A 27,599-nucleotide genomic window follows, 5' to 3' on the forward strand; every position below is an offset into this window, starting at 1 on the left:
CTCGCCACGGCGAGTCGAATTGAGTGCTGTCACCTAGGTGACAACCGTGTCACCTAGGTGACAACCATGTCACCTACTTAGGTAAGAAACCCGTGTCACCTAAGTGACAAACCCTGTCACCTAGGTGGCAAAGCGAGTCACCTAGGTGAAAATTGTCACCTTATTCGCGGTTTTATTTATTAGTCACGTCACTCGCCTCGCAGAATAAGGGTGAATGTCCTCGTTAAGTAACTATTTTACAAGGCATTTGCCAAAAAATTGACGAAACAAAAAGCATTTCACACAGTAAAAATTGGTGGAAATTGTGTCCCGTAACGCTGGAATGTGTCATCAGCATCCAGCAGGGGGTATATGTTGGTGATGGTTCGCGTGGCGGACTATGGAGACATTCCCAATGAAAAGCATATTTGAAATGGCTGTTACAGCCTGCCGAAAATTGCGCAGTGAGTGTAATGTCTGTTTTTCGTGCTAAAGGTATGAACTACTTACGAACTGGTTCGAAGGTTTCATATGTCCTATCTCACCTGTATCGTGTTTCATACGCTGAGCCGGTTGCAGGAAACATATGTTGCGGTTTGCGAGAGAGAGATGGACCAAATGTTCACCTTTTGACAAAATTTCGATGAATTTCGAAAATTCAATTTGCTATTCAACTCTGCATACTATATAAAAGTTAGAATACCGTGAAAGCACCAGATAGCATTTTCATCGATTTCAATGAACTGAGATTAAAAAACTTGATTCTATGTAGGTATACAGTTCTGTCGTCGCGATAGAACTACATGATGTACAAATACTGAACACTACTAAGGGAAAACTTTTTGATTGTAATCTAAATCATGTTACTAAAAATTACCATGCATGCTATCATCGGCAAGACAATTTATCAAAAAAAGCATTTTTTGTTGATAACTCCACTTATTTCACTCATTTCTGGATTAAGACTTACCACTAACATACATTTATACACAAGAAAAGATTTTCGAATTAAAATAAGTTAAATGCAACACAAAACAAGCAACTAATGTTGTTCAGTTAAATATATTTTAACCAACATAATTAAAACAAAGCTTTTCTTAACAAGAACAAAAATTTAAAAGAAAAAACAATATTCTACATATTTTACCGAATGTGCGTTGAATGCGCTTTTTGATTGGAATTAAAATTTTGTGTATTCTAATTTTGAAGGTTTGATCATAAACAAATGAGTTCGATCCAAAAGCGATATGGCGTCAAATGTACAACGGGTAATTTGTATATTTTACTACAAACGATGAAACTCAAATCATTATCATAAACAGTTGTTCCTTAAATAATTCTTGGTAATTCGGCAATGTCATAATTTAGCATCAACAAAAAATTACTGATACGGCAAACTTTTAGCAGAAATCCTTAGGCAAACCGTTTTATCTGCTTTGGCCTGTATTTTGATATGACGAAGTAATGCCACTAATTGGTGAGCCGTTTGTGGAGAAATGTGCAAATTAGGGCAAAACATGCACCATTTACAGGTTTGACAGTTTGTATATTCCTCTTCATTGTACGCTAGAAAAAAATGTCCGTCTTCATATTTTTGAATAATAGATTTTCCTACATACGGAAAGTTGCCTCCAATGAATAATATTATCGTATGTAACTTTTGGACTAGAAACTTTATTTTTCGTGAAATGCTACCTATTTATAATTCTCTTTTAGTTGTTCTTTACTGAGGATGTATTGCGTAATTACATCATTACTTCTATATTTCTAATCCTTAGGCTCGTAGAGGAAGTCAGCTTCATTTGGCAGTCTCTGCCTATATCTAGATATATTTCGTAGTGGAAACTAGCATTTGGAATAAACGAATAATACTTTATGCTAATTGCATGGAGTTAAGCATGCAGCAATTTGGTTTGTGCCTTGAGAAGGAAAATGTATTAGTGTGTAAACCAATTTTTGTTGGAGATCAGTCATACACGTCTTGCTGGTAAAGAAAAAACATTTTTCTGTATTACTACGGAAGGGGATGATATTACTTAGTTCAAACTAAAAATATCACATTTCTTAATTTTTACATTATTGTACGAAGAGAAGCTGTCTACAGCGGCATTTATAGATATTGAGTCTTTGTAGCAGTTAAAATTGGTATGAACTCACTGTTACCATTATTTCTATTAATAAATTAGGTATCAATAAATTAACCAACAGTTTTCTAATTTTAACTTACGAAAGTAATGCCAACCAGAATAAATTAGGATACTGATGGATTATAAATATATAATTTAACACTGTATCGAGCATTATCCACTACAAGTTTTTCTCTTTACCCAATTCAAACGATTTATCAACTGAATCATTTATGGGTTTTTCGATTGAAGTATTTCCATATGACTTCCTTTTTATAGCGGCTATAGAATCTGTGTCTAGATTATTACATTTGGTGGGTTTTCTAGCAATTGCAGCAGCAGCTGTTCCATTCTGTTGCTGGTTAAGGTTGTTGGGAAAAAGCAGTTGCGAATTTGTAGCGTTCAAGAACTGTTTGTGTTTCTCTCTCAAAACATCAATATTTCCATGAGCTATCCAAAATCGCCGAACCGTTAGCATACAAGCGTCTTTTAAGTTCAACACACACTCGAACAGCTTGTAAAATATCTCGGCAGTAGTGTCGAACTCGTTTGGAATAATACCGTCCACAGAGCTCTCGAAGTAGCTGAACATAGGAAACCAAATACGCGTGCGGTTCGAATCGTGGGACATTAGAGCCTGTAAAAGAATTCATAAATACAAATTAGTATACTAATATCATTAGGATTAGCACTTAGGGGCCGCCCATATGCCACGTAAACAGTTTAGGGGGTAGAGGGAGTGGGTTATGAAAATGTTCGCGCTTGTCTACGGAGGGGAAGGGAGAGGTGATATAGAAAATTCGATATTTGTTGTATGCCAGAAGGGTACTGAGTCCAAAAAGTCACTGCGACAATCTTGTGGCCCTGATTACTGTACACATTATTCCGTATAACAAAATTCAAATGGACCAGTTGAATGAGTTATACATTCATCTCTGGCGGAACTAGCGCTCATTTCTAGGGGGGGCTATAGCCCCGGAATTTTTTTCGACCATTTTATTGGTCGGCCAAGTCAATTTTTCTAGGGGGGGCTAAGTTTCCCCTAGAGGGGGCTTAGTCTTCCCCTAGACCCCCCCCCTAGTTCCGCCAATGACATTCATATAAGCAAAAACCCTTGATCAGTGTTTGTCAGCTCAAATAAGGTTCCGAAGCATATGGTGACGTAAACACATGCACCGAGCATAACTAGAGGGCGTATGTAGTATATTTCTTGTTGGAAGAATTAAGTCTGCATTAGTACTTAAGGATGTTGATTGCCCAGCCTGTATTTTCTGCATAACCAAAAGAAGATAAAATCACTATTACTACATCTTCGGCTAATTTGAAGAGGTTTACTTTGAATCATCTATCATTTGCTGTCAAACGTCCAGCATCACTTATTAATCATGGGTTAGAGTTAACACAAACTAATTTACGAATTCGCTGTATAATGGGAGCCAATTATAATCGGATTTGTACCCAATATAGCGTAGTTTGATCCGCAGATTCCTCAGTTTTGGTAAAGAAGAATACTGTACAAACCTAATAAGCGTTGCTTCAATGACTCTCCCTTACCTAATTTTCAGCTCATTCCCCTACGCACCTTGTCTCTCTTGAGACACTATATCAACATGACGATGTAAAAATTACCGTTATAAAAAATTAATGCCTGACATTCATCATTAGAAAGGTCAACGACCAGTCACTTGTTAAAGCAGACTCGGTAACTTAGCGGTCACATATCCACCGATGCTCCCGCTACCGATTAAAATACCGATGATGAACTACGAAAAATATCGGAAGTTAATTAAATTTATCGTTGCAGCTTGATCGACGCTACTCTCCGGCGGCAGCCAGCTGGATTTCGTGACAATTTGTAGACCATATCACAACGATCCGCATTATATTGGAGCAGATCAACGAATTCAGGATTCTCTTCTGCTGGTGATCGTTGAATTTGAAAAAGCATTTAACCGACTCAAATTCGAAAAAGATTTGTGTGAAGCGCACTTTGACGTGGAGTTCCAGATAAGCTAATCCATCTCATCGAGGATCAGTTACTGCGGGTGTGAATACATTGTGAAACAGGGCTGCATCTTATTAATGCTACTGTTTTTCATCGTTATCGATGAGATATTAGTAGGTGCGATTGACTGTAGACCAAATAGAGGATTAGCTTCTAACGACGGAGCCGCGAAATGATCTCGACTTAGCCGACATTGTCTTATTCGCACAATGCCGAATCGATATGCAGAGCAACTTAAATTACCTCTCCGAGAGCTCCCAGGCAGCAGGTAGGGAAAACTGATAATCCCACAAAAACACACCCGACGGTGGTACCAAGACTGATATAACCGTATGAATCAGGAAGGCCAGGGGTGCCTTTGCAGGTCTGCGCAACATTCGGTGCTCAAACCAAATCACTCTACATACCAAAACCCGAATTTTCAACTCAAACGTTCAATCTGTATTGCTGTATTGCTCAGCAGAAATAACGTTGAAACTGCAAGTTTTTATTAATTGCTACCTGAGACACATCATTCGTGCCTGATGGCTTGACAACTGGATATCCAACGAGGAACCTCATCGGCGATGTCATCAATGGCCGATAGCAACAGAAAATCGAGAACGTATGTGAAAGACGATTGGATATACCTTCAGGATAGGAGCCCTGCGATATTTGGAATGGAATCTTGTTTGTTAGAAACACTGAAGATTGCCGTGAGCTGCAGAAAATTCTTCATCTTTTTGTTCAGTGGTGCAAGTGGAACCGTATCATCATAAGTGTCGAGAAATGCTGTGTTGTCATTCACGCGTAGCAAGAATCCAATACTTCACGACTATTACATCGAAGGAAGCTGTTTGGCAAGAATTCATGAAGTAAAAGACCTAGGCGTTACATTGGATAGTAAATTAACTTTCGATACGCATCGATCGATCCTCGTAGAGAAAGCAAACTGCCAACTAGGGTTCATCAAAAAAATTGTGCGTTCGATCGTTGTACTGCGCTTTGGTAAGACCTCTCCTAGAAACTTCTTGCATTATCTGGGGCCCGTACCAGGAGTACTGGAACGACCGTATACTACAAATACAAAAGCGATTCGTTCGGTTTGCTCTACAAGGATTACCTTGGAGAGATGCCAACAACTTGCGGTCGTATCCAGATCGGTGTCAACTGATCAATTTAAGTACACTACTTACACGTCGTAAAATTGCCCAGGTCGCATTTGCAGCCAAAATTCTAAAAGGCGAAATTGGCAGCCCCGCCCTACTGTCACGTTTCCAGTTTAACACGTCCGAACGGCCATTACGTCAACATAGGTTAATCGATTTACCATTCCAAAGTAGGCAATACGTCAGTAACGAACCAATCGCCAGGCTCCAACGAACATTTACCGAGGTTGTCGAACTATTCGACTTTCACGAAACTACTGGATCCTTCAAAAACAAGCTGAAGACGACAAAATTTTGAACTAGTGATGTATTATGTAGTGTGTCGAACGTTTTAATTTAATTGACTTTTTGTCAATTTGACTATTGATTTGACTATTTGACTATATTGATTTGAGTGATTTGACTATTACTTACTTACTTACTTAGGTGGCTTGCCGTCCTAAGACAAAGCCTGTTGAACAAAATTTCTCCATGTAACTCGGTTGAGGGCTACCGCTCTCCAATTCCTCGGACACCGAGTACTCTCCGCCAGATCTCGCTCCACCTGGTCTAACCATCTTGCTCGCTGCGCTCCTGGTCGTCTTGTTCCTACCGGATTTGAGGCGAACACCATCTTTGCAGGGAAGTTGTCCGGCATTCTTGCAACATGCCCTGCCCATCGCATCCGTCCAGCTTTAGCCACCTTCTGGATACTGGGTTCGCCATAGAGCTGTGCGAGTTCATGGTTCATCCTCCGCCTCCATACTCCGTTCTCCTGTACGCCGCCGAAGATCGTTCTTAGCACTCGTCGTTCGAAAACTCCGAGCACTCGCAGGTCCTCCTCGAGCATTGTCCATGTTTCATGCCCGTAGAGAACAACCGGTCTAATAAGCGTCTTGTACAGGGTGCACTTTGTACGGGGACTTAGTCTGCTCGACCGCAATTGCTTGTGGAGCCCATAGTAAGCACGACTTCCGCTGATAATACGCCTCCGAATCTCACGGCTGGTATCATTGTCCGCCGTTACCAGTGAGCCAAGGTAGACAAATTCATCGACTACCTCAAACTCATCGCCGTCGATCAATATACTACTGCCCAAGCGGTGTCGTTCGGCCTCGGTTCCGCTGGCCAGCATGTACTTTGTTTTAGACGTATTTACCTTTAACCCAATCTTTTCTGCTTCGCGCTTTAGTCTGGTGTACTGTTCAGCCACCGCCACAGATGTTCTGCCGATAATATCCATGTCATCGGCAAAGCAGACGAATTGACTAGATTTGTTGAATATCGTGCCCCGCGTGTTGATATCCGCTCGGTTCATAACACCTTGTAGCGCTACGTTGAACAGCAGGCATGAAAGACCATCACCTTGACGAAGCCCTCTGTGTGATTCGAATGAACTTGACAATCCACCCGAAATCCGAACACAGCACTGTGTACCATCCATCGTAAATTTAATCAGTTTGATGAGCTTCCTGGGGAAGCTGTTCTCGTCCATGATTTTCCATAGGTCTTTCCGGTCGATGGTATCATATGCGGCTTTGAAGTCAACGAATAAATGGTGCGTGGGAACTCTGTATTCACGGCCCTTTTGAAGGATTTGCCGCAGTGTAAATATTTGATCCGTTGTAGACCGACCTTCGACGAAGCCGGCTTGATAAGTTCCCACAAATCTATTCGCAATTGGTGATAGACGGCGGAAAATGATTTGGGACAGCACTTTATAAGCGGCATTGAGAACGGTGATCGCTCGATAGTTCTCACAGTCCAACTTGTCGCCCTTTTTGTAGATCGGGCAGATAACCCCATCTTTCCACTCCTCCGGTAGCTGTTCCGTATCCCAAATTCTAACAATCAGTCGGTGTAGACAAACGGCCAGCTTTTCTGGTCCCATTTTAATAAGCTCCGCTCCGATGCCATCTTTTCCAGCTGACTTGTTGTTCTTTAGCTGCATGATGGCCTCCTTAACTTCGCCTATCGTTGGGGCTGGCACCTCTTCCCCGTTTGCTGCACCGTCGAAATCGCTTTCCCCGCCGCCATGGTTTTCCGCCTGGGCGCCATTCAGGTGTTCGTCGAAGTGCTGCTTCCACCTATCCGCCACCTCACGATCGTCCGTCAGAATACTGCCAGTCTTATCCCGACACATTTCGGCTCGCGGCACAAAGCCTTTGCGGGATCCGTTCAGTTTCTGGTAGAACTTCCGCGTTTCCTGAGAACGATGCAGCCGCTCCAACTCCGCATATTCCTGCTCTTCCAGGTTGCGCTTTTTCTCCCGAAAGATTTGGTTTCGCTGCATCTTCTTCTGTTTGTGTCTTTCCACGTTCTGACGTGTGGCACTGCGCATCTTGGCCGCCCGCGCAGCGTTCTCCTCATCCATCACCCTCCTACATTCATCGTCAAACCAATCGTTCCGCTGATTCCGGGCCACATGCCCGATGGAGCTCTCCGCTACACTGCTGATGGCTGTTTTGATAGTGTTCCAACAGTCCTCGAGAGGGGCTTCGTCCAGCTCGTCCTCTTCCGGCAGTGCAGCTTCGAGTGAATGCGCGTAGTTTGCGGCGACGTCTGGCTGCTTCAGCCGCGCGAGATCTAACCGAGGCTGGCGTCGGTACCGAATGTTGTTCACAACGGAGAGTCTTGGGCGCATCTTAACCATCACTAGGTAGTGGTCCGAGTCAACGTTAGCGCTTCGATAGGATCTGACGTCGATAATGTCTGAGAAGTGCCGACTGTCGATCAAAACGTGGTCGATCTGTGATTCTGTCTGATTTGGTGACCTCCAGGTGTACTTATGATGGATTCTGTGCTGGAAAAAGGTACTACGTACGGCCATATTCTTGGAGGCGGCAAAGTCGATAAGTCTTAAGCCCATTTCATTGGTTCGCTGGTGTGCACTGAACCTTCCAATCACCGGTTTGTATTCCTCCTCCTGGCCGACCTGAGCATTGAAATCCCCGATGACGATCTTGATATCATGTTTTGGGCAGCGGTCGTATTCACTCTCTAACTGCGCGTAGAATTCATCCTTGTCATCGGTACTTCTGAGGTGAGGGCTGTGCACGTTGATGATGCTTATGTTGAAGAATCGGCCCTTGATTCTCAACCTGCACATTCGAGGATTGATTGGCCACCACCCAATCACCCGTTTCCGCATCTCGCCCATCACTATGAAAGCTGTACCCAGCTCGTGTGTGTTGCCGCAGCTCTGGTAGATGGTATGTCCATCTCTGAACGTACGTACCGTTGAGCTCTTCCAGCACACCTCCTGCAGCGCTACGACGTCGAACTTGCGGCTCTTCAATACGTCGGAGAGCACTCGAGTGCTCCCTTGGAAGTTGAGAGATCGGCAGTTCCACGTCCCGAGTTTCCAATCCATAGTCCTTTTTCGTCGCGTGGGTCTATTCCGATTGTTCCAGTAAGAATATATTTGTTCTTCGTTCCATGCTTTAATATTTTTTCGTGGTGACGGCTTGCAAAGCCTGCTACACCAACCCCCTGTTTCGCCGGAGGGCCAACGAAGCTCGAAAGAGCCCTCCTTTCCTGTCAGCATACGACCTTGGCTTCCACCGGGGTTGGTTACCCGATCTCCACTATTATTCCATGTATGTATGTATGTGCCTAAAAGATGGTGGGATTTTTATACCTCTTGAGAATATCAAGACGTTTTTTCCCCACCCTAATATCATTAAGATTAAGATCAGATGATTATATTTAATAAACATAAACATGGCATAAATTGAAAAAGGACACACCACAATAGTGATTAGATGAAGGTAGCGTTGTATCGTGATATCCGAGACGAGAACGTATGCGGATTTATTGAAAGTACTGATAGTACTATAGCGCATCCGTCGTTCTGAATTCCACTGGGGTCTATCATAAGGTGGTGTAAGGGCTCATCAAGCACCTATACAGTAGAAATTTGTCCTTAATAAGTTTAAATAATGCACATGGATATCAGATGGAAAAATTAATTTATTTTTGGATATTAGACGCACTGATGAAAACTCAAATAATGCGATAAGTAAGAAAATGTAATATGAACCCCATCAGCAATTTGGTAAGATCGTTTCAAGTAGAATTTTTCTACATGCCACTATATACGGGTCGACTCTTTTGGTAATAACATACCAACCGAGTTGAAAGTCCGAATGTAATAGTATAATCCATATGATTCTAGTATTACCTTCAGGCGGGGCTTACTGACTAGAAAATGATTCCGGAATGCGCTGCAAGTACTCAGTCATTCTTCATGGGTGTTTGGATAGTCAGTAGAGCTAACACCATCTATAACCCGAAACTAAGATAATTGCATAGACTAACCATCAATGCAGTTAGCTTTTTTTTATAATGTCACTGCCGGACAGTGGGAGATAGATAGGTTATACATACACACATACACATCTATGTATCCAAATATCCCTAACCCCTTCCAGTTATATTTGACGTATTTCACGCCAACTCATCTATGGGGTTGGCAGTACCCTCTCAGAATTCAATGAAACTTTGTGTGTGTAAAGCGTTCATGTAAATAAGCAACTTTCCATACTCAAATTTTTTTCAAAATTGGTCTGCAATAACCTAATTTTTTCTCTTTTTTATAAAAAATATAACTCGAAAATTATAGCACCTACAAAAAAACAATCTATGAGTGATTTTTCAAAAATATTTTGAATTTTCATAAAAAATGAAAATAAATTTCTACACCGACATAAAAAAGCATTTCAAAAACTAAAAATCGATTTTTTAAAACAGGGCTTCGCATAAATTGAAAAAAAGAAAGAAAGATAGTTATGTGGCCTACAAGTCCGGAGTGATTCGCGATTGGGGCTCAACTGGTAAATTGTAAACAAATCGTTTTATCACACCATTAGCCTTAAAAAGACTGATAATATCCTTGGCAAGAATCCTTTCTTCTGTTTTAATCGTTAAAATTATTTAAAACAAGTTTTTAGTAATGGGCGATAGAAGTGTTTAATCAAAACAAAAGACAGTTTGCAGTTTAGCCCCTCGCATTGTTATGAAGTGACAGGCTTATTTGCAAATCGTTTTGTAAACAGGCGATAGTAAAGAGCGAAACTGCGTTGTTTTTAAAACACAGGCGCATTGTAAACAGGCGAAACTAAATAAAAAGATCAAAACAAGGCGAAACAGGGCTGGGCGAATCTCATTGTCGAAATGCTTTGAGGCTCATTCCAAGGGGTTCAACTATAAAACTTAGATTTTAAGCTTGAATGCACAAATTTTATGCAGTATTGTTGTGAAATTATAAGATTGATTTATTTTACACCAATTCTGGCTTTAGTTTTCAGAAGTTCGCATAATCAACCCTTTTACATGCATTATGCGACCTTTTGAAAACTAAAGCCAGAATTTATGTCTTTAAACTTGATTTTTGTAACTTTTATTTAAATTAAAAGTTGAAAATGTACTGGCAAATTATCGCAGTGATATTTCTCATTGTTTACACTTTGTAAGTTGCGCCCTTATCGCGAATCGCTCCGGAAGTCTTCCATGCCTCACAAATCCATATTTAAGGGAAAAAAGGTTTTCTAACAAAGCTTTTTCATGTCCTTACTGAGAGGGTCATACCAACCTCTGGCCGAGTTGACGTGAAATCCCTGTCATTTACAGTCAGTCCACAATCATGGGTCACACCCAATTAAGGGTCATTTTAGCTTTATCTGCTGATTAATGCGGGAAAATTATACCAATTGATTGATAAAATTGTTACTCATAAGTATCACTAATAATTTGATCAATCATTATGCGATAATTAAACGGAAATTAGCAGCTAAAGCTTAAATGACCCACAATTGTGTGTGGCCCATGATTGTGGACTGACTGTACAACCTTTTCTGTACCAATTATAAGGATTGCGTCGCATTTTCTTGAAGTTACCTACTTTACATTTTCACAGAGAAGTTTACGAAATAATTTTAGATGAAAATTTAGCTTTATGTATTTAGCATTATGTAAACGTGGTTGCAAATGTCTATAAATGATTTTACCCGCTAAAGGGTTAATTGTACTCTCGCCTATCACCCTAGCGTTTGAACAAAACAAACAAACGTAGAACATAAAGCTTACCTGATTATTGGCCAAGGTATGATAGTACAGAAACAACCTAGACGTTATGTAAAAAGCAACAAATACATCGATGGAATAGTGCTCATGAGCGGCCAAGATAAAAAATATACCAAACATGTTGAGTAACCAAGTCAATGTATGAAGAAAGTACAGATTTCGCGGAGTATCTGAAATAAAGAAAACATTCGTTGATAGTAATAATGACAAAGATTACAATATTAAATTACGCCAGGTATCATTCCTTACATTCGGTGATGAAAAAATTCAGCAATGTTAAGGCAACCGTATGACCGCTAAACATGTAGTCGCCACACGTCCGTACGCCCTGAATCGACATTCCTAGCCCGCTCCAGATTGTGTACGCCCGGCTTATCCGCAAGTAGATCATTTCAGTAATTTTCACACTCGAGCTGTCATCAAACTTATGATCATGAGGAGTGCATTCTAAATGAGTTCCTGGAACGCTCAGTGACGTAATCAACATAGTTACACAACGCAGTAAAAATACTGTTCCCGCTAAGGCGAAGAACCGGCGGAGCAACACTGTTCTAAAGAAGCATAAATAAATCGAGTAAAACCAAACAAGTTTCAGAATTGCTGTGATGCGATACCGGTACTTACCGATGCTTATGTATTGTTAGCACGCAAGCCCATATACAGAACAGCAACGTGCCGGTAACTTCACACATTTGAAAAGCCCATGGTATGTGCGGAACGTTATCGAGAAAAATATCCGGTAATGGAGGATATTTCTTCATGTCTGGCACCCGCTCGTGTACTACCACCATTACAAACGCAGTTATCCAAGTAACTAAAAAAGCGTATCCTGAAATAAATGATTGATTTCCATTAATAAATGTGAGATTAGTCATCATCGATTCTGCAAATTTCAAGAGCAGCCTTTTTGTTTGAAACAACTATTCTGTTCATGAAAATATATTCGCTGTGTTCAGATTGGCAGGAACAATACAGTGAATACATTTCTATAAACAAAACCCCGCTTTTGAGCCCAAAAACTGCTTTCAAAATAGGGCTCTCCGTCGAAAAGTTAATGACTGCTAGTTTCCCGTTAAAGCAATAATTCATCAGTTACATATAAGGGAATGCTGTCGTGGTTGGGCCACCTTTTTGGCAATCGTCCATAACTTTAGTTTCAAAAAGACTTCTGGAAATCTAATGACATCATTGCAAATGTCTAGAAATTAGGTATTTTTCTGTTTCTGTTTCTGTTTGCAGCACAAGGTGGGGCAGTTAGAGCCAAGTCTGTCCAGGGCTGAGATAAGGTGGTTGTGATAATGTTAAAAGAATCCGTGCGGATTACGCTAGCTCCATAATGTATTGGTGATTATGGATTAATGGGCGGAAGAAGAGTGACAGAACTTGGCTTGATATAATTGTGTGCTTGGTATATTGACCAAGATAAGATATAAGATATCTTATAAGATAAGATGGCATAAGATGGCTTGTACTTATCTTGTTTTCTCCTTCCTTTGTTTGTTTCCTCATCTTGTTCGTAGTCAATCCTATTAAACCTGAAGCAGGCTCCACGCCGGCCGTCCTCTTTATCGTTGTCACCAGTGTGGTCATCTGTGGCTGGTCTCTTGCCTCCCCTCACGGCAACATTATTGTTGCCGTGAGAAGAAGCGATAGAGATCAGGCAGAAAAGAAAAGAAAAGAAAAAAAAAGAGGAATTTTTTAGTCAACATGTTGATTGCAATTTTCAAGTTAGTAATATCACGAGAATTCTATGTCTGTCCATCACCTATGCTACTACCGACTAACTACTCGCTAGGCTGGACGCTACTCATCTCCCAAATACCCATGTCATCACGATTGACCCAGCGCTGTTCCACAACCTATGCTCATTAAAAGCCACAGCCGCCTCTTTATCTACCATCTTTGCAGTATTGTAGCTGATGGCGTAAATTTTCGAATATTTTGTGCGGAATATTATTCAAGAGCAATATTATCGCTCAGAACTATCGAAAAACCACTTGAACTTCCGAAAAATAGAGCAGATGCGATGTAATGGGGACTGGTACTCGCTCGTATTATTCCCGGTGGCATTAATTGCATATTTGTAGCGGTAGTCAACCGATTTGTCGGTATGCTCTTCAGACCGTGGTCAATTGAAATGATTCTGTAACTAAAAAGGGATGAGGTGGATCAAAAAGAACTTCACTTGGAGATATGTATATATGCCGTGTTAGGTCTTAAGTGCAAGTTGTCACTAAAGCAAGACTTAATAAGATGTTAACGACGTTGATAATTCTGTGAGGATGGTATTGAATCGAAAAATAAATCCTCATACCACGGCCATATATTATGTACTATGACCCCATTTTAGGAAGTGGAAATGATTGAGGACAGCCCTTCGCTATCGCTTGAATCAGCCAGAGAATCGAATACCTGTTTTTACTTGAAGAAGTTTTAACTCTAAAAGATTTAGTTAGAAATGGAATTTCAGTTGAAGTCTGCCAGCATTGGGCAATGGACAGAACAAGATATATATCGAGGCTATAAATCTTTTCGAGTGATCCACTAAGTCCGACCGCGACGACAGCCGCAAGAATGGAGAGGAGCAGGCCGCCGGTGAGTTGCCACCGTTCGACTTGATGGACTCTCCGACAGAGGCTCATCAGCATTAGGAAGGCCCTTGGGAGACAAACAGCGTCATACATGATCATTTTATGTTGTTAGTTGAATACCGTTGACGCGGTTAGTCACAAGACATGCAAATCATTCTAATAAAGGAGGGAAATAAGAAAAAAAAAAACGAAAAAAAAAATTATAATTACATCCAAAACAATACAATAGAGGTGACAGTAACAGCAACGATAGCAATATTAGTAATAATAGTAATAGCATAGGATACTGATACAGGAAACACAGCTACTGACTATAACTTCCTGCCCATTAATAATTGTAATTTGGCAGCATAGGTATAAGAAGAATTTCCGACTCATCATAGAACACTCAAACATATATTCATTCGTACCTATACACCCATGCACACTCATACATGCATACACATGTATACATGTACGTGTGTGTATATTTTTCAGTGCTGTGCTGTCCATAATCGCATAACAGCCACAAATTCTATGGCAATCTCATGGAAAATGTCTCGATTACGCAAATAAAGACATCACATCATTTTTGAACACTCGTTCGTTCTAACTAGCGATAAATTTTAATTTTCATGAGTAAGTCAAAATCTCATGAATGGTGGGTAGGATTTGGTTTCAGTTTTCTAGAGAAATTTCTGTGCATACCAGCAATTCATCTAGGGAACCGAGTAAGCCCTCCCGGTGCTTCGGCCCAAACGGATTGAATTTAAAATCAAATCCGTTCGATTTCGCTCCATTCCGCTTTACGAGACACATGCTACGCATAAAGCTAAATTATGCAATACTACATACTACACATATATCCAACTTAAACTATAAACATTCTACATGCGGAACTAAGAATTTTTAGGTCGTTTGGCCGAAGTACGCGTCAAACCACCTACCCATGGGAGGGTCTAGAAATTAGGTATTTTTCTGGAAAAATAATATAGTTATAGTCACATAAAGAATATTTTTTTTTTGAAACGATGATTCTACAATTGATGAAGGGACGGTAAGGGAAAGTAATGAAGAAGGATTTTTTCGGGAATGAAGGGGAAGGGTGGAAAATCCTTCTTCATTACTTTCCCTTACCGTCCCTTCATCAATTGTAGAATCATCGTTTCAAAAAAAAAAAAAAAAATATTAATATATGCCTGACCGCATTTCAAGGTCATGACTAAAGTCACGAGTTTGGTCACATAAAGAATGTTTTCAAACTCCGGCCATGTTGTATGGCTTGGACCAGCACTGAAGATCGAAGAAATATGTATTTAAAGTCTATATAGAGACATGAAAAGAAGGAATTACGTAAAAAACGGCCCATATAAATATACGTAAGCAACGGCCCATATACAGTCACTCGACAATTGTGGATAACCCAAAGTTATGGATCAACATTGATTTAAAATCTCTGTTAAAGCCAAATTAATCATTCAACTTGATGAGATCTAGTATCACTTAAACGGTGATTTACTTGTTGACTTCACCATATGTTGTTTGAGAGGTCCATTTGTTTGATGAAATCTTTTGCGGTTCGATTTCATCGCATTTTATGGGTTTTACGCCAAGAAAGAGCTCCATTTTCAGAAGGTGTTATTTCATTGATTGTCAACCACGAAACCCAATGAAAGTTTTTTTTAGATACAATTAGTATTCAATAGAAAATAGTGCAATATTAATAGTCATTTATAAATAACTAAGATATCAAGTGAAATATATCTGATCCATAATTGTGGGGAATTATGGATCATATGAATCAATAACAACTCTACTTTTCTTTATGTGTTCTAAGTAAAGAAAGGTGTTGGTGATTCATAAAAAAGTAATGAAAATGGTCCATTGGCTGACGTATTCATTTTTGGCCAAGGCATAGAACTTAAAAACGTGAAGTTTTTAATTTACTCATTGAACCTCTCCAAGGTCTACATCATTTTTAGCACATGAAAATTCATTATAGTGGGCGTGGTTTTTTTTATCTTTCAATATTTTCTCACCAAATTTGGGAATTTTTCCGAAAATCTATAAAATCTATCTCGCAGTAAAATAGAAAAGAACTCCCCCAATTGCATAACCTGATTAAATATTCACCGTCATTACAAACCATTTCGCCGAATACCATTTTGCGGAACACCAATTCTCGGTTGACCATAACGCGTAATATAGAGTTTCGCAGAATACCATTTCGCGAAAAACCTTACGTGGGATGTACTATTTCACGGAAAATCTTTTCGTAGAAAGTACCATTTCGCATGGGTGACCGAGCTGAAGGAAAGTAATAGAGGTCAGTAGATCTAAGAAAATAAATAAACCTAGATAGAGGTGATCTCTACGGGGGGCTGACCTCCCCCCCTCCCGCAGTGGCCGGCGCTTCCGACGGCAGGTCGCCGGCAACACTCGCGGCCTGTGTCCGTCTCGCCTTGAATCATCCAATGTTACTATTCATAGTTTCTGGTGGTCTTGTTATTGACTAATGTTTTATGAAAGAGTAGAATTTCTCGAGTTCGATTAGTTTTTGAGTTACGCAAAAATTTCTGTTTTATTTGTATGAGAGTCCTTATCCCCCTACCACAGGGGTGAGAGGTCTCAAACCATCATAAAAAAAATCCTGCCTCCAAAAACTCCCCACATGTGTTTTCTCCATTCGTTCAAGAATGAACGAAACGACCGAATGAGCGATACGCCTGAACCACTACCGCCGGCTTAACAAACTGAGCAGCAGCACTCACGAAAGACTCTCATTCACGAGTGTTCAATCGCGTGAGAGAACATTTTCGTTCCATACGCTTGAACTGTCTGATTCACCCCAGCGTTGCTGCTTTGAAGCAATATGGTTCACCAAAATATTTGTTGGTGAACCAAAATCTTTTATGCGTCCAGAAGCTTGTAAATGTGTATCGCGAAGGTTACTTTTGAGTATTTTGACGTAGGACTACGTCTTTGTTTACTTGTACTTTGTTTGAATGAAAGATTTCAAATATTAATAAATACTAAACTACTGAACGAAACTGAACAATTTATGTGTCGTTGGATAGATAAAATGACAGCAATTTTATAGGTGGATACGATATTTAAGGATTTAAGGATAGCAAATTTAAGGAGGGCGTAAGAGGGGGGGCTCCTATAGAAATGAAACACAAATTCTCAAAACTCGAAAACTAATCAAGCCAATGGAACACAATTTGGCATGTGGGGGTTTCAGAAGACAGGATTTCTTTCTACGGTGTACTGAGACCTCTTCTCTCCTTAGGGGGGGGGCTCCCATGCAATTGACATACAAATTTCCCCATAACTCCAGAACTAAAAGCAAAAGGAACCAAAATTGGAATGTTTTGGAGGTAAGATGTTTTTCTATGGTGTACTGAGATCCCTTCTTCTTCGAAGAGGGGGGGCTCCCATACAAATGAAATACAAATTTCCTCATAACTCTAAAACTAATCAAGCAAATGGAAACAAATTTGGCATGTGGGCGTTTTCAAAGCATGAATTTATTTTGAATTTATTTATTTTATGATGGTTTGAGACCCCTCACCCCTGTGGTAGGAGAATAGGGACTCTTATATAAATAAAACAGAAACTTTTGCGTATGTGCCATATTTTCTGCTATGTAACAAGCGGTAAGCTGTAAAAGTAAACTAGTAAACACACACGATTGACTGCAAATAAATAAATAAATAAAACCTTCTCGGAGCAATAGACAGTGAATCGAAAGAGAAGGACATTCGAATGGCACGTTATATTTGCGATGAACGGCGTGCTTTGGTTTTAATGTTATTTGTAACCAATGGTTCGTTTAAAATCCACAAGCGAGTTAAAGAAAGATTATTGAAACATATCAAACTACACATAATCGTATTCCATACAATAATCTGTTGAATGGTCATTCATTACCATTTCAAACTTTATGATGCACACAAGTGATTTTTAAAAGAAATCTCTATGTATCAAAGGTTGCAGGCGTTGTACTTATGAACCCCTATCCACGTATTTTCAAAGTCACTCTGCATTCAATGAAGAATTGAGTCTGAATACTTCGCTCCTCTCTTTTAAACATTCATTTAAACAATGGCACTCACAGATTCTTATAAACGTACCTCTGCCAGAAATGCAGTTTGCATTAGTCTTTGATCTGATTATCTGATATAGTCCTACGTCACCCTTTCGTACAACCCTTAGGGCTGTATACCTTGTAGTTTTTTCATTTCGTGTCCACACCGGTTGAATAAACGAATTTATTAATCGATGAATGTGCTTAGCAGAACATGACTGCTACGATCATTCGTTACTTTCTAATATTGTAACGTCACTTTTGAATCGCATTAACAAGTTCAAAATACACAGTACACTGAAGTCGCTTTTTACGCGGTTTTTTACGCGAATTTCGGAGTTTGCGCGGTTTTTTTACGCGAATTTCGGAGTTTACGTGGTTTTTTTACGCGAATTTCGAAATTTACGCGGCTTTTTTATGCGATTTTCGGAATTTACGCGGTTTTTTTACGCGATTTTCGTAATTTACGCAAATGTGTTCAAAACGTTTATTTTTTCCCGTAGTGTTGAAATCCACAAAGTTTTTTTTACGCGAAATTTTGAAATTTACGCGGTTTCTTTTTACGCGAATTTCGGAATTTACGCGGTTTTTTTACGTGAATTTTGGAATTCACGCGGTTTTGATTTACGCGGGACGTATCCTTCGCGTAAAAAGCGACTTGAGTGTACATATAATGTAACAACTAAATTAGGAAATCTATGTTTTGTAATGTTACAAACTGAAATCTTGTAATAAATAATGTTACGTGACATCTAAAAAGTAACTACGTTACCATTATGCTTTGTGGACTTTACGTTTAATTTTGATAACTTTAAAGCATCACAATCTTAGTTTTGTGTTACATTACACCAACACTTGTACATATTGTTAAAATTGATCCAATACGACACGAAGTCCTGATGCATCCAACATGATAGTTTCTTCGGTTCAGAGTGTAAAAGCCGCAAGCGCACAGCATATGAATGAGGAACAGTCGTAGTTTTCGCTCACCAGTTTATTTGGTTCGCAATGCAAGTTGGTTCATGAACGTATGCAAGTCGTGAATGAGCGTTTTCGCTGTATATTTTTGTTTGCAGTGGTTCGCATCGTACCGGTGTTCACAAGCAAGAAGCTATGCGAGAGTGATTCACTCAGTGGTTCGCACTGCGCTCTCCAAGCATTGGGGAGGGGCCATAATTCCCCTCATAAAGAGGGGAGGAGTCTCAATTCACCATAGAAAAAAAATTGCCTACAAAAACGCCCACATGCTAAATTTGGTTCCATTTGCTTGATTAGTTCTGGGCTTATGAGGAAACTTGTATTTCATTTGTATAGGAGCCCCCCTCCTAAAGTGGGGAGGGGTCCTAATTCACCATAGACAAAATTCTTGCCTCCAAAAACCTTCACATGCCAAAGTTGGTTCCATTTGTTTGATTAGTTCTCGAGTTATGAAGAAATTTGTATCTCATTTGTATAGGAGCCCCCCTCCTAAAGTGGGAAGGGGTCCTAATTCACCATAGACAAAATTCTTGCCTCCAAAAACCTTCACATGCCAAATTTGGTTCCATTTGTTTGATTAGTTCTCGAGTTATGCAGAAATTTGTGATTCATTTGTATGGGAGCCCCCCCTTTTAGTGGGGGAGGGGTTTTTAACCATCATAAGAACCTTCCCTGGCCCCAAAAACCCCTATATGCAAATTTTAACTCCGATCGGTTTAATAGTTTTCGATTCTATAAGGAACATACGGGCAGACAGACAGAAATCCATTTTTATGGGTATAGATTTGTATGGGAGCCCCCCCCCCTCTTAGTGGGGGAGGGGTTTCTAACCATCATAAGAACGTTCCCTGGCCCCAAAAACCCCTACATGCAAATTTCACGCCGATCGGTTCAGTAGTTTTCGATTCTATAAGGGGCATACGGACAGACACGGACAGAAATCTATTTTTATAGGTATAGATTTGTTGGAAACATGCTGATTTTTTTTAACAAAGCATCGACTGTTGTCATATCAGTTACTTTGCTGCAATTACAAGCCACGGTGCGCACCATCCGTTTCCGGGGGGGACACCGGCAATCTGGAACCGGTTCTCAAAGAGGAACATTTCAGTATCAGTAAAATATGTCATGTCGCATATCCAAAATCGATATCCAAACCACTTTACGATATATAGATTGTTGACCATTTCATGTCTCTCAGAGGCCATATGGCCCATTTTATGTCCAGCACAAATTCCTTCGAAATCCGTACCGTGCTTGGATCACAGAAGAAAATCTCCCTGGGGCCCGGAAGCGGCCATATGGCCCAATCCCGATTCTCAACGCGGATTTTCGGGTTGAAGGCTCCGTTCCTATGAGATTCCAGCATTTGAAAAAAGGTAGGAGTCACAACAACTTCTTGTTAAGCGTAGCTACTAATAACCGGCGCCCCCGCCCCCGTCTCACCTTTCCGCTGTTTCTCCTTCACTCTAAAATTTAATTACTTTCTTCTATGTCCCTTCATCTTGTAAAAGAACTACCGTTTCAAAAAGATATTAATATTAAATATGGTTCGATTATCCGTAGTGAATTTTTTTTTCAATATTCCGGATAATCGAGTTCGACCTGTATCGATTCAGTGTAATAGAAACGAAGCATGATACTTGGTCGGTGTTAAATCAGACCGAACCAAGTGACAAACCTCCGATTTCGAGAAAAACTGCTAATGAAGTATTTGAAGCTGACTTGGATAAGGTTCGTTCAATTATCAAAAAAATCAAGAATATGAAAGCACCTGGTGATGATGGGATATTTTATATCTTAATTGAAAAACTCACTGAATTTACTTATCAATTTTTGGTGAAAATATTTAATAACTGTTTTAAATTAGCATATTTTCCTAATTTATGGAAAACTGCTAAGATTACACTTATTTCGAAGCCAGATAAAAATCCAGCGGAGGCTTCAAGCTATAGGCCAATTAGTTTACTTCCTTCCATAAGTAAATTATTTGAGAGAATAATTCTTAACAGAATGATGTCGCACATTATTGAACATTCAATTTTTGCAGATGAACAATTTGGTTTTCAACATGGTCATTCCACTACTCATCAATTGCTCGGAGTTGCTAATATGATACGAGCTAATAAAGCCGACGGCTATTCTACTGGAGTTGCGCTTCTAGACATACAAAAAGCATTCGACAGTGTTTGACATAAAGGTTTAATCACGAAATTGCTAAATTATTTAACTGATCGATTTTTACAGGTTGTCTATCAGAATTCTAAATTTGATAAATTTCCTGTTAAAGCAGGTGTGCCTCAAGGGTCGATCCTGGGCCCAATTCTGTATAACATATAAACATCTGATCTTCCTGAATTACCAGTTGGCTGCACTAAGTCATTATTCTGCGACGATACAAGCATTTCCATAAAAGGAAAAGTTTTCGTGTCATATGTAGTCGACCGCAGAAAAGCTTGGATATTTTCTCCAAATACTTGCAAAAGTGGAAAATTTCTCCCAATGCTTTAACGCTGAATTAATTATTTTTCCTCATAAGCCAAGAGCTTCTTCTCTCAAGCCAAATAATAATCACATTAACAAGATGAATAGAGTCACTTTGAGTTGGTCTGACCAAGTTAAATATTTGGGATTAATTTATGACTTTCTTACTTTTAAAGGCTACATTGAAAGCAAGCAAAATGTAATAAATACAGAAACAGAAATTCTAGAATTTGTCAGAAAAATAAACTATTGATTTACAAACAAATTTTTAGACCGGCAACGTTATATGCCGTACTGATTTGGTCAAGTTGTTGTACTACAAGGAAGAAGAGTCTTCAGAGGATTCAGAATAAAATTTTGAAAATGTTTTTGAAGCATCCTCTTTGGTTTAGTACATTCGAATTACATAGACTTACTGGTGTTGGAATCCTAGAAGCTATGTCAAACAAAATTATTTAAAATTTCCGACAAAAATCGTTGCAATCCTCTGTGACGATTAGGTCTCTTTATAGATCATAAGTTAGCTAGGTTAGATATTAGGTTAAGATCACAGAACAGAACTGGAAGTCCGAACGATTCGGCGATCAAAACTGGTAACAGAATCTTTTTTGCTTTTATTTTTCTTTGGGAAGGTTTTCGCACAGAAGCGAATAACAGCAATATAAGCAGAATGCTCGCTACCTGTCGCATAGCAGCTTTTACATGCTTTCGTGTGCATTCGTGAGCGTTCGGGTGTTTTCGTGGAAAAAAGCGATTCGCCACCGCCAGGTTTGCTAATATCTGTAGAAAGTAGCATGTACGTGTTTGGATTTTAACTTCCACTTCTGTTAATGTGTAATTGTAATGTGTAATTGTGTTAAGATTTTATATTTTTCCTGACATGTAGGTTTTAATCCCTTCTATTAAAGTTTTTTTTTTGTTAGTCGTAACAAATCGTAAGAAATCATCATGGGATAGTTACTTTTAAGTATTTTATGTAATCGAATATTTACCCCAATAAAAAAAGCGCTAGTGCATTTTTTTCTTCTATTTCTTGTTTCTCAAACTGTCTTTCGTTTACCAAGCTCAAAAGTTATAAAAGTCTTGACGAAGCTTCTACCAACAAAACAAAGAAAAGTTTGTTTCAATACGTTGTGTAGTTTCTGAGAAAAAAAAGTACATACAAGTTTGAAAATCGTGTTTTTGCAGAGGTGGCCTTTTATTCCATCGAAGGTGTTCCACACCGCACTGGAATGCTCAGGTGTATGATCGTTTTTCGCCCACTTCCCGTTGTCGGATTGTTACAAAATTAATATCAAAACAAGCAAAAAAGACTATAGAATCAAAATATGAAAGTAAAAAAATTACATTTTTTTCAAAACTTTTAGTCGTTTATGTACCCTTAAAGCACACGGGTACTATATCTGTTCAGTATTGTTATATAGCGGATAACTTTTTATTTGGGAAAGCACAACAAAAGAAGAGGAATGTAGGCTGAAAATACCCTCCGGTACCTTAGTTGGTGTTTTAATTTGCTTGCAGAGAGCAAAATAAGGTGCTTGACGAGATGAGCTGCCATCGGCCTCAGCAGTCGTCATTTTCAAGGATGCTTTCAAGAATGGTACAGCTAGGCTAGGTGCTACATTCCGTTATCGAAACTTGACCTTCTGTTTTTTATACGACAAGCTTCACAGTCAGCTGTTAGAGCGCAGGACAATTGCAGGGGCAGTTGCTGCGATCCTATTGACTCTAACGGCCTCTCCTACATATAATTAAAATTCAACGAAATTGAGAACATGAACTTACTCCACATGGCTAGAAAATCTTCAAACGGGCTACAATCAAAACTTCTGGGGAACTAATTGTTTATAATCTATAGTAAGTCGAAGATGTCGAAGTCTAAAAATATTGTCAGCCCAATATATGTTTACCCGGTGCATGTGTGCATTTATATTGATCTTTACTCCCTATACATCGCATCGCAATTATCCCACAATCAATTACTGTATTTTTTTGCCTTATCGCCAAACAGAAACAAAACAAGACAAGGAAAAATGTTTGTTCACAGAGAGTTTCAAGCCTAATAAGTGATTATCTTTAAAATTACTCATGCGGTAGCCAAAGTAAATATTCAAAAAAGGGAAAAGAAAGACTATTTGAAAACCAGAAATTGGAGAATGCTAGAATATGTTGACTTTGCACATAGAACCAACATCTTTTACTGATATAAGGTATTCTGTATTTAATCAGCTTATCGTTATGTTGGTATTTTACTGGTTTTTACAACGTTGATTTTGAACCCAATTCGTACCGTCATCACACTTATCTCGTTTTTGTCATGGTCGTTTCATTGATGAGTCACTATAATAACTGTAACTGTGAGAAACGCAAATGTTTTAATTATAAAATCGAAGGCTTTGGATGCTAATGCGCAAAATAACTCCAGTTGTAAATCTGAGTTGGTCTAGATGTTTAACATGATTTGTCTACGTTTTGATAATATTGATGTAAAAAAGTTGATTCAACAATACGTTTATTCGTTAATCGCGTGAAAGCCGCAGTACAGTACACATTAAAAAACACAGTTATATTGATTTGCATCTTTTTGGGCAAAACGACCCATTTTGAAAGGGGCATAATGGGTCATTAAGCTCATTGTTATCATGAGTTTTCACATGTTTTGCTCACGTTTCAAGTTAATTGTTTCTTCTGACAACAGATGAAAATAAAAAGCAAGAAAAACAATATACTAAATAGCTCGTTTCTGTAATCCGAATGTCTGCTGTAGGAGTCTACCCCTTCTATACCTATGATGATTTTCCGTTTGTCCGAATGAAGGATGAACTAAACATTTGAGCTCCAGCAGGGACAATTTTCAGGGCACACCTCGGCGGATGGATGCAGCCGGATTTGTTTGTGGGTTGTGTGTAGTGTGTGTGTTTGTGATGGTTATTTGGACATTTTTTATATTGTTTATTGTCGATTTCAATGTTCTATAAAATTCTAAATTCAATTGATTGTGAGTCAAGTTTTCAAGTTTTGGAAAACTTAGGGTAATCAACCTAGTTTGGATCCCTTCTGTAGCGGATAGGGCCCTATAATGCAAGTCATGTTGGGCAACTCGACTCGACTCGACATTGCACAACCAAAACACAACAAACTCACTCGTAATTTGCTGACAGCTGAGTTACGAGCTTTTCGACTCAACCGAGTTACTCGACAAAATCGTGTCACGTGTGACATACATAATATCATAATTAGACCACATTAGACCAAACTAGCAAGGTAACTCTCGACATGACGCGTTTAGGGCTCATAATTTGGATACGAAGATTTCACAAACGAAAAAGGAAATCCTCTGATTAGCGGTTCGTTTGAGTTTCACGAACAGTGAAAACTATTTAAATATATTAAGTAGTAAGAAAACAATATAAAACACTATGCGTATTATAATGGATGCGATACACAACCATTTATTTTAACGCTAGAATAGTCACTTATATGAGCGTTGTAGCGTTGCAGTTTGCAGGGCATATGAATGACTGAATTAATTTAAAATCCTTGTATAGATATTTGATGCGATGCCTAAACAAACTGAATTTATTCTGCACAATATAGACAAAGGGATTGTGCATGAATATCAGTCGGTCTGAATAATGATACTAGTATTTGCGCAACAAACTTAACTTGGGGGACAGCCACGCTACGGCAGCTGATTTGGTAGCATGTCAAGGCTATCGCACACGAAAATGATTGGTATTACAATCGGTGATGTCGCTTTTTAGCAGTGCGTCGCATGCCACTTGCATTGCTATTCATCTTTACTCCTTTAAAAGTGTCCGTATGGCATACTAAATTACATATGTAGGATGATTCCATTCAGTTATAGCTTACCTAAGCTTATCATTGTTTTGAAAAACTCTGGTTGTATGCAGGTCGCTCTCCCATCAATAGACATTGGCGGTGAGATGCGTTCTATCTCACTAAAGTTGATATCTGCTGAAGCGTAACTAGTACCCATGCTGGACAGCAATGAGTGATGGTGACTATTGGGGGCACCCAATGCATCACTGCCACCACCCGGAAGTATACCTAAATATGCCAGTGTTGTAATATTTTGTTTCTGAACTAGGCGCACCGAGAACCAAAATCGCTTCATATCACCTAAAGTCAGTGCATACGCATACTTCTCTCGCAGACTTTTAATATCATTTTCGCACAACGTCAGCAGACACTTTCCATCGATATCTTCTTTTACAATGCATTCGATGATCTTCCGATTGAGACACTCTTTTCGGGCCCATTCCGCCACATTTTCTCTTGTCCAATTAATGACACTCTGTTCGTTTGTCGTCATTGTTCCGATATTCGTTGCACTGCGAATTCCGGAATTTTTCTTCAATAAATTGTGCAAGTTATTTTCATACTTAAGCGGCATTAGCAAAGCACTGTTACACTAAGTCTTGTTAAACGAAAGCGCTGGAATCATTCCTTGTTATTAACACTTAACACTTTTTAACATACAGTATGCATGTAATGCTTCTGTCACCCTATCATAAAATAGTCTTTGGAAGTTATGAGTAGAAACGAACAACACAGGAACACGGATCCACTTTGCACAACGGTCAATAGTAAATTAATGAAATGAAAACTTTTGACACTTTTCTATGCTCGCCTTATGAACGTTTGTTTATATTTCGTTATGCTTCTTCTATATTTTCGTTTTTATAGATCTAGAGAGCCTTAGAGAGTCGCCATCTTAAACCGAAAATTCCAATCGAAGATCGAGCAGAATCAGTTGTCAAAAGTAAGTCCAATGTCCTAGAGTGACTATATACAGAGTGGCGACAATGTCAACCAGGGGGGATCTATTGCTGTCAGATTCCATACATGTGTGCGTTACCGCCAAGCCCATGGCAGACAACCATGTTCTCGCCGCCAACATCTCGTGTGTGCGAAAATGAGATAGCAATTCAGCACTGCGTTTCACTCAACTGCCAGCAGTCTGATTTGGGCCCGCTGTCAAATTTTGAGCCCCGGACATGCTGTCGCTGACGTTTACTGCAGCTCGATATAGAGATGTCGATGGGGTGGTTACCGCAGATGGTGTTTGGTCCATGACGTTTGTACTGTCATGGACCAAACGGCGTGTGATTGATTTCGAGCCAAGGGACTCGCAACTCTATTTTTGTCTGCTGCAGTTGACAGAAACTCAAACCCAAACACGCAGCGCAATTGTCGTTTGTATTGTTTTGATCCCGATAATGGATTTATCTGCTTTTTAGCGTAAATAAAACAAACTAATAAACTTTTCGGAAGCTACATATACAGGTAAGAGCAGCAAATCGGTAAGAAAAAAAGTAGTAAGAGCGGCATTGAAAATTATGGTCACCTGCCTGCCCCTTCACATGTGAGTTTCACAATTCCTTACCGATAGATCCCCCCTGATGTCAACATTGGAATGATAATTATCTGTCAGTGTCATTCCAATCGAGCAGACGACCTATCCAACGCGTATGCAGGAAAGAGAAAGAAAAACCTTGGAAAAACCAAGGGTATGTAATCATGCTATCTCTTTCTCATGTAGGAGTGAAGAGAGCATCCTTCAACTAGTTCACCAGCAATTAGAATTTCCATTGAATAAAGCGTTAGCCGTCACTCGGACCGAAATGTCAGAAAAAACGGTTACCCTGCAATCATATGCATTTGACGTTCGTTTCACACCCCTGGGAAAAACCGCAATGATGCATACATTTGGGATGTAAGCGACTATCGCGGCCCATCCCCTTACCAACTAGCTGCTAGGCAAGTGGTCTCGAAGGAGCTTCCGATTTTCTCCGGAGATCCGATCGATTGGCCGCTGTTTATAAGCAGCTACCAGCATTCAACAGACTCGTGCGGGTATAGTAACGCAGAAAATCTTTTGCGTTTGCAGCGAAGCCTGAAAGGCAGTGCAAAGGACTCCGTTAGCAGCTTTTTACTCCATCCGTCGACAGTACCCCAAGTCTTGTCTACTCTGCAGCAGTTGTATGGGCGCCCAGAACAAATCGTGAATAATATGATTGCCAAGGTACGGGAAACCCCTGCTCCGAAACCAGATCGGTTGGAGACACTAGTCAGTTTTGGGCTGGTGGTTCAAAATTTGTGTGGACATCTGAAAGCAGTGGGGCTCGAACG

General features: G+C 39.6%; 1 protein-coding gene across 1 annotated transcript; it reads right to left on the reverse strand.

Annotated features, from left to right (window-relative positions):
* Positions 1-1,119: 1,119 nt before the first annotated feature.
* On the reverse strand, positions 1,120-25,991 carry LOC128734196 (ceramide phosphoethanolamine synthase-like). Its single transcript, XM_053828256.1, has 5 exons — positions 25,317-25,991; positions 11,946-12,150; positions 11,571-11,872; positions 11,325-11,491; positions 1,120-2,742 (listed from the first exon to the last, which is right to left on the reverse strand). The coding sequence occupies exons 1-5, from the start codon at positions 25,858-25,860 to the stop codon at positions 2,287-2,289; spliced, it is 1,674 nt and encodes a 557-aa protein (XP_053684231.1). The 5' UTR covers positions 25,861-25,991; the 3' UTR covers positions 1,120-2,286.
* Positions 25,992-27,599: the final 1,608 nt, after the last annotated feature.

The sequence above is a fragment of the Sabethes cyaneus genome, chromosome 2 (genome assembly GCF_943734655.1).
Source record: "Sabethes cyaneus chromosome 2, idSabCyanKW18_F2, whole genome shotgun sequence".
Taxonomy (NCBI): domain Eukaryota; kingdom Metazoa; phylum Arthropoda; class Insecta; order Diptera; family Culicidae; genus Sabethes; species Sabethes cyaneus.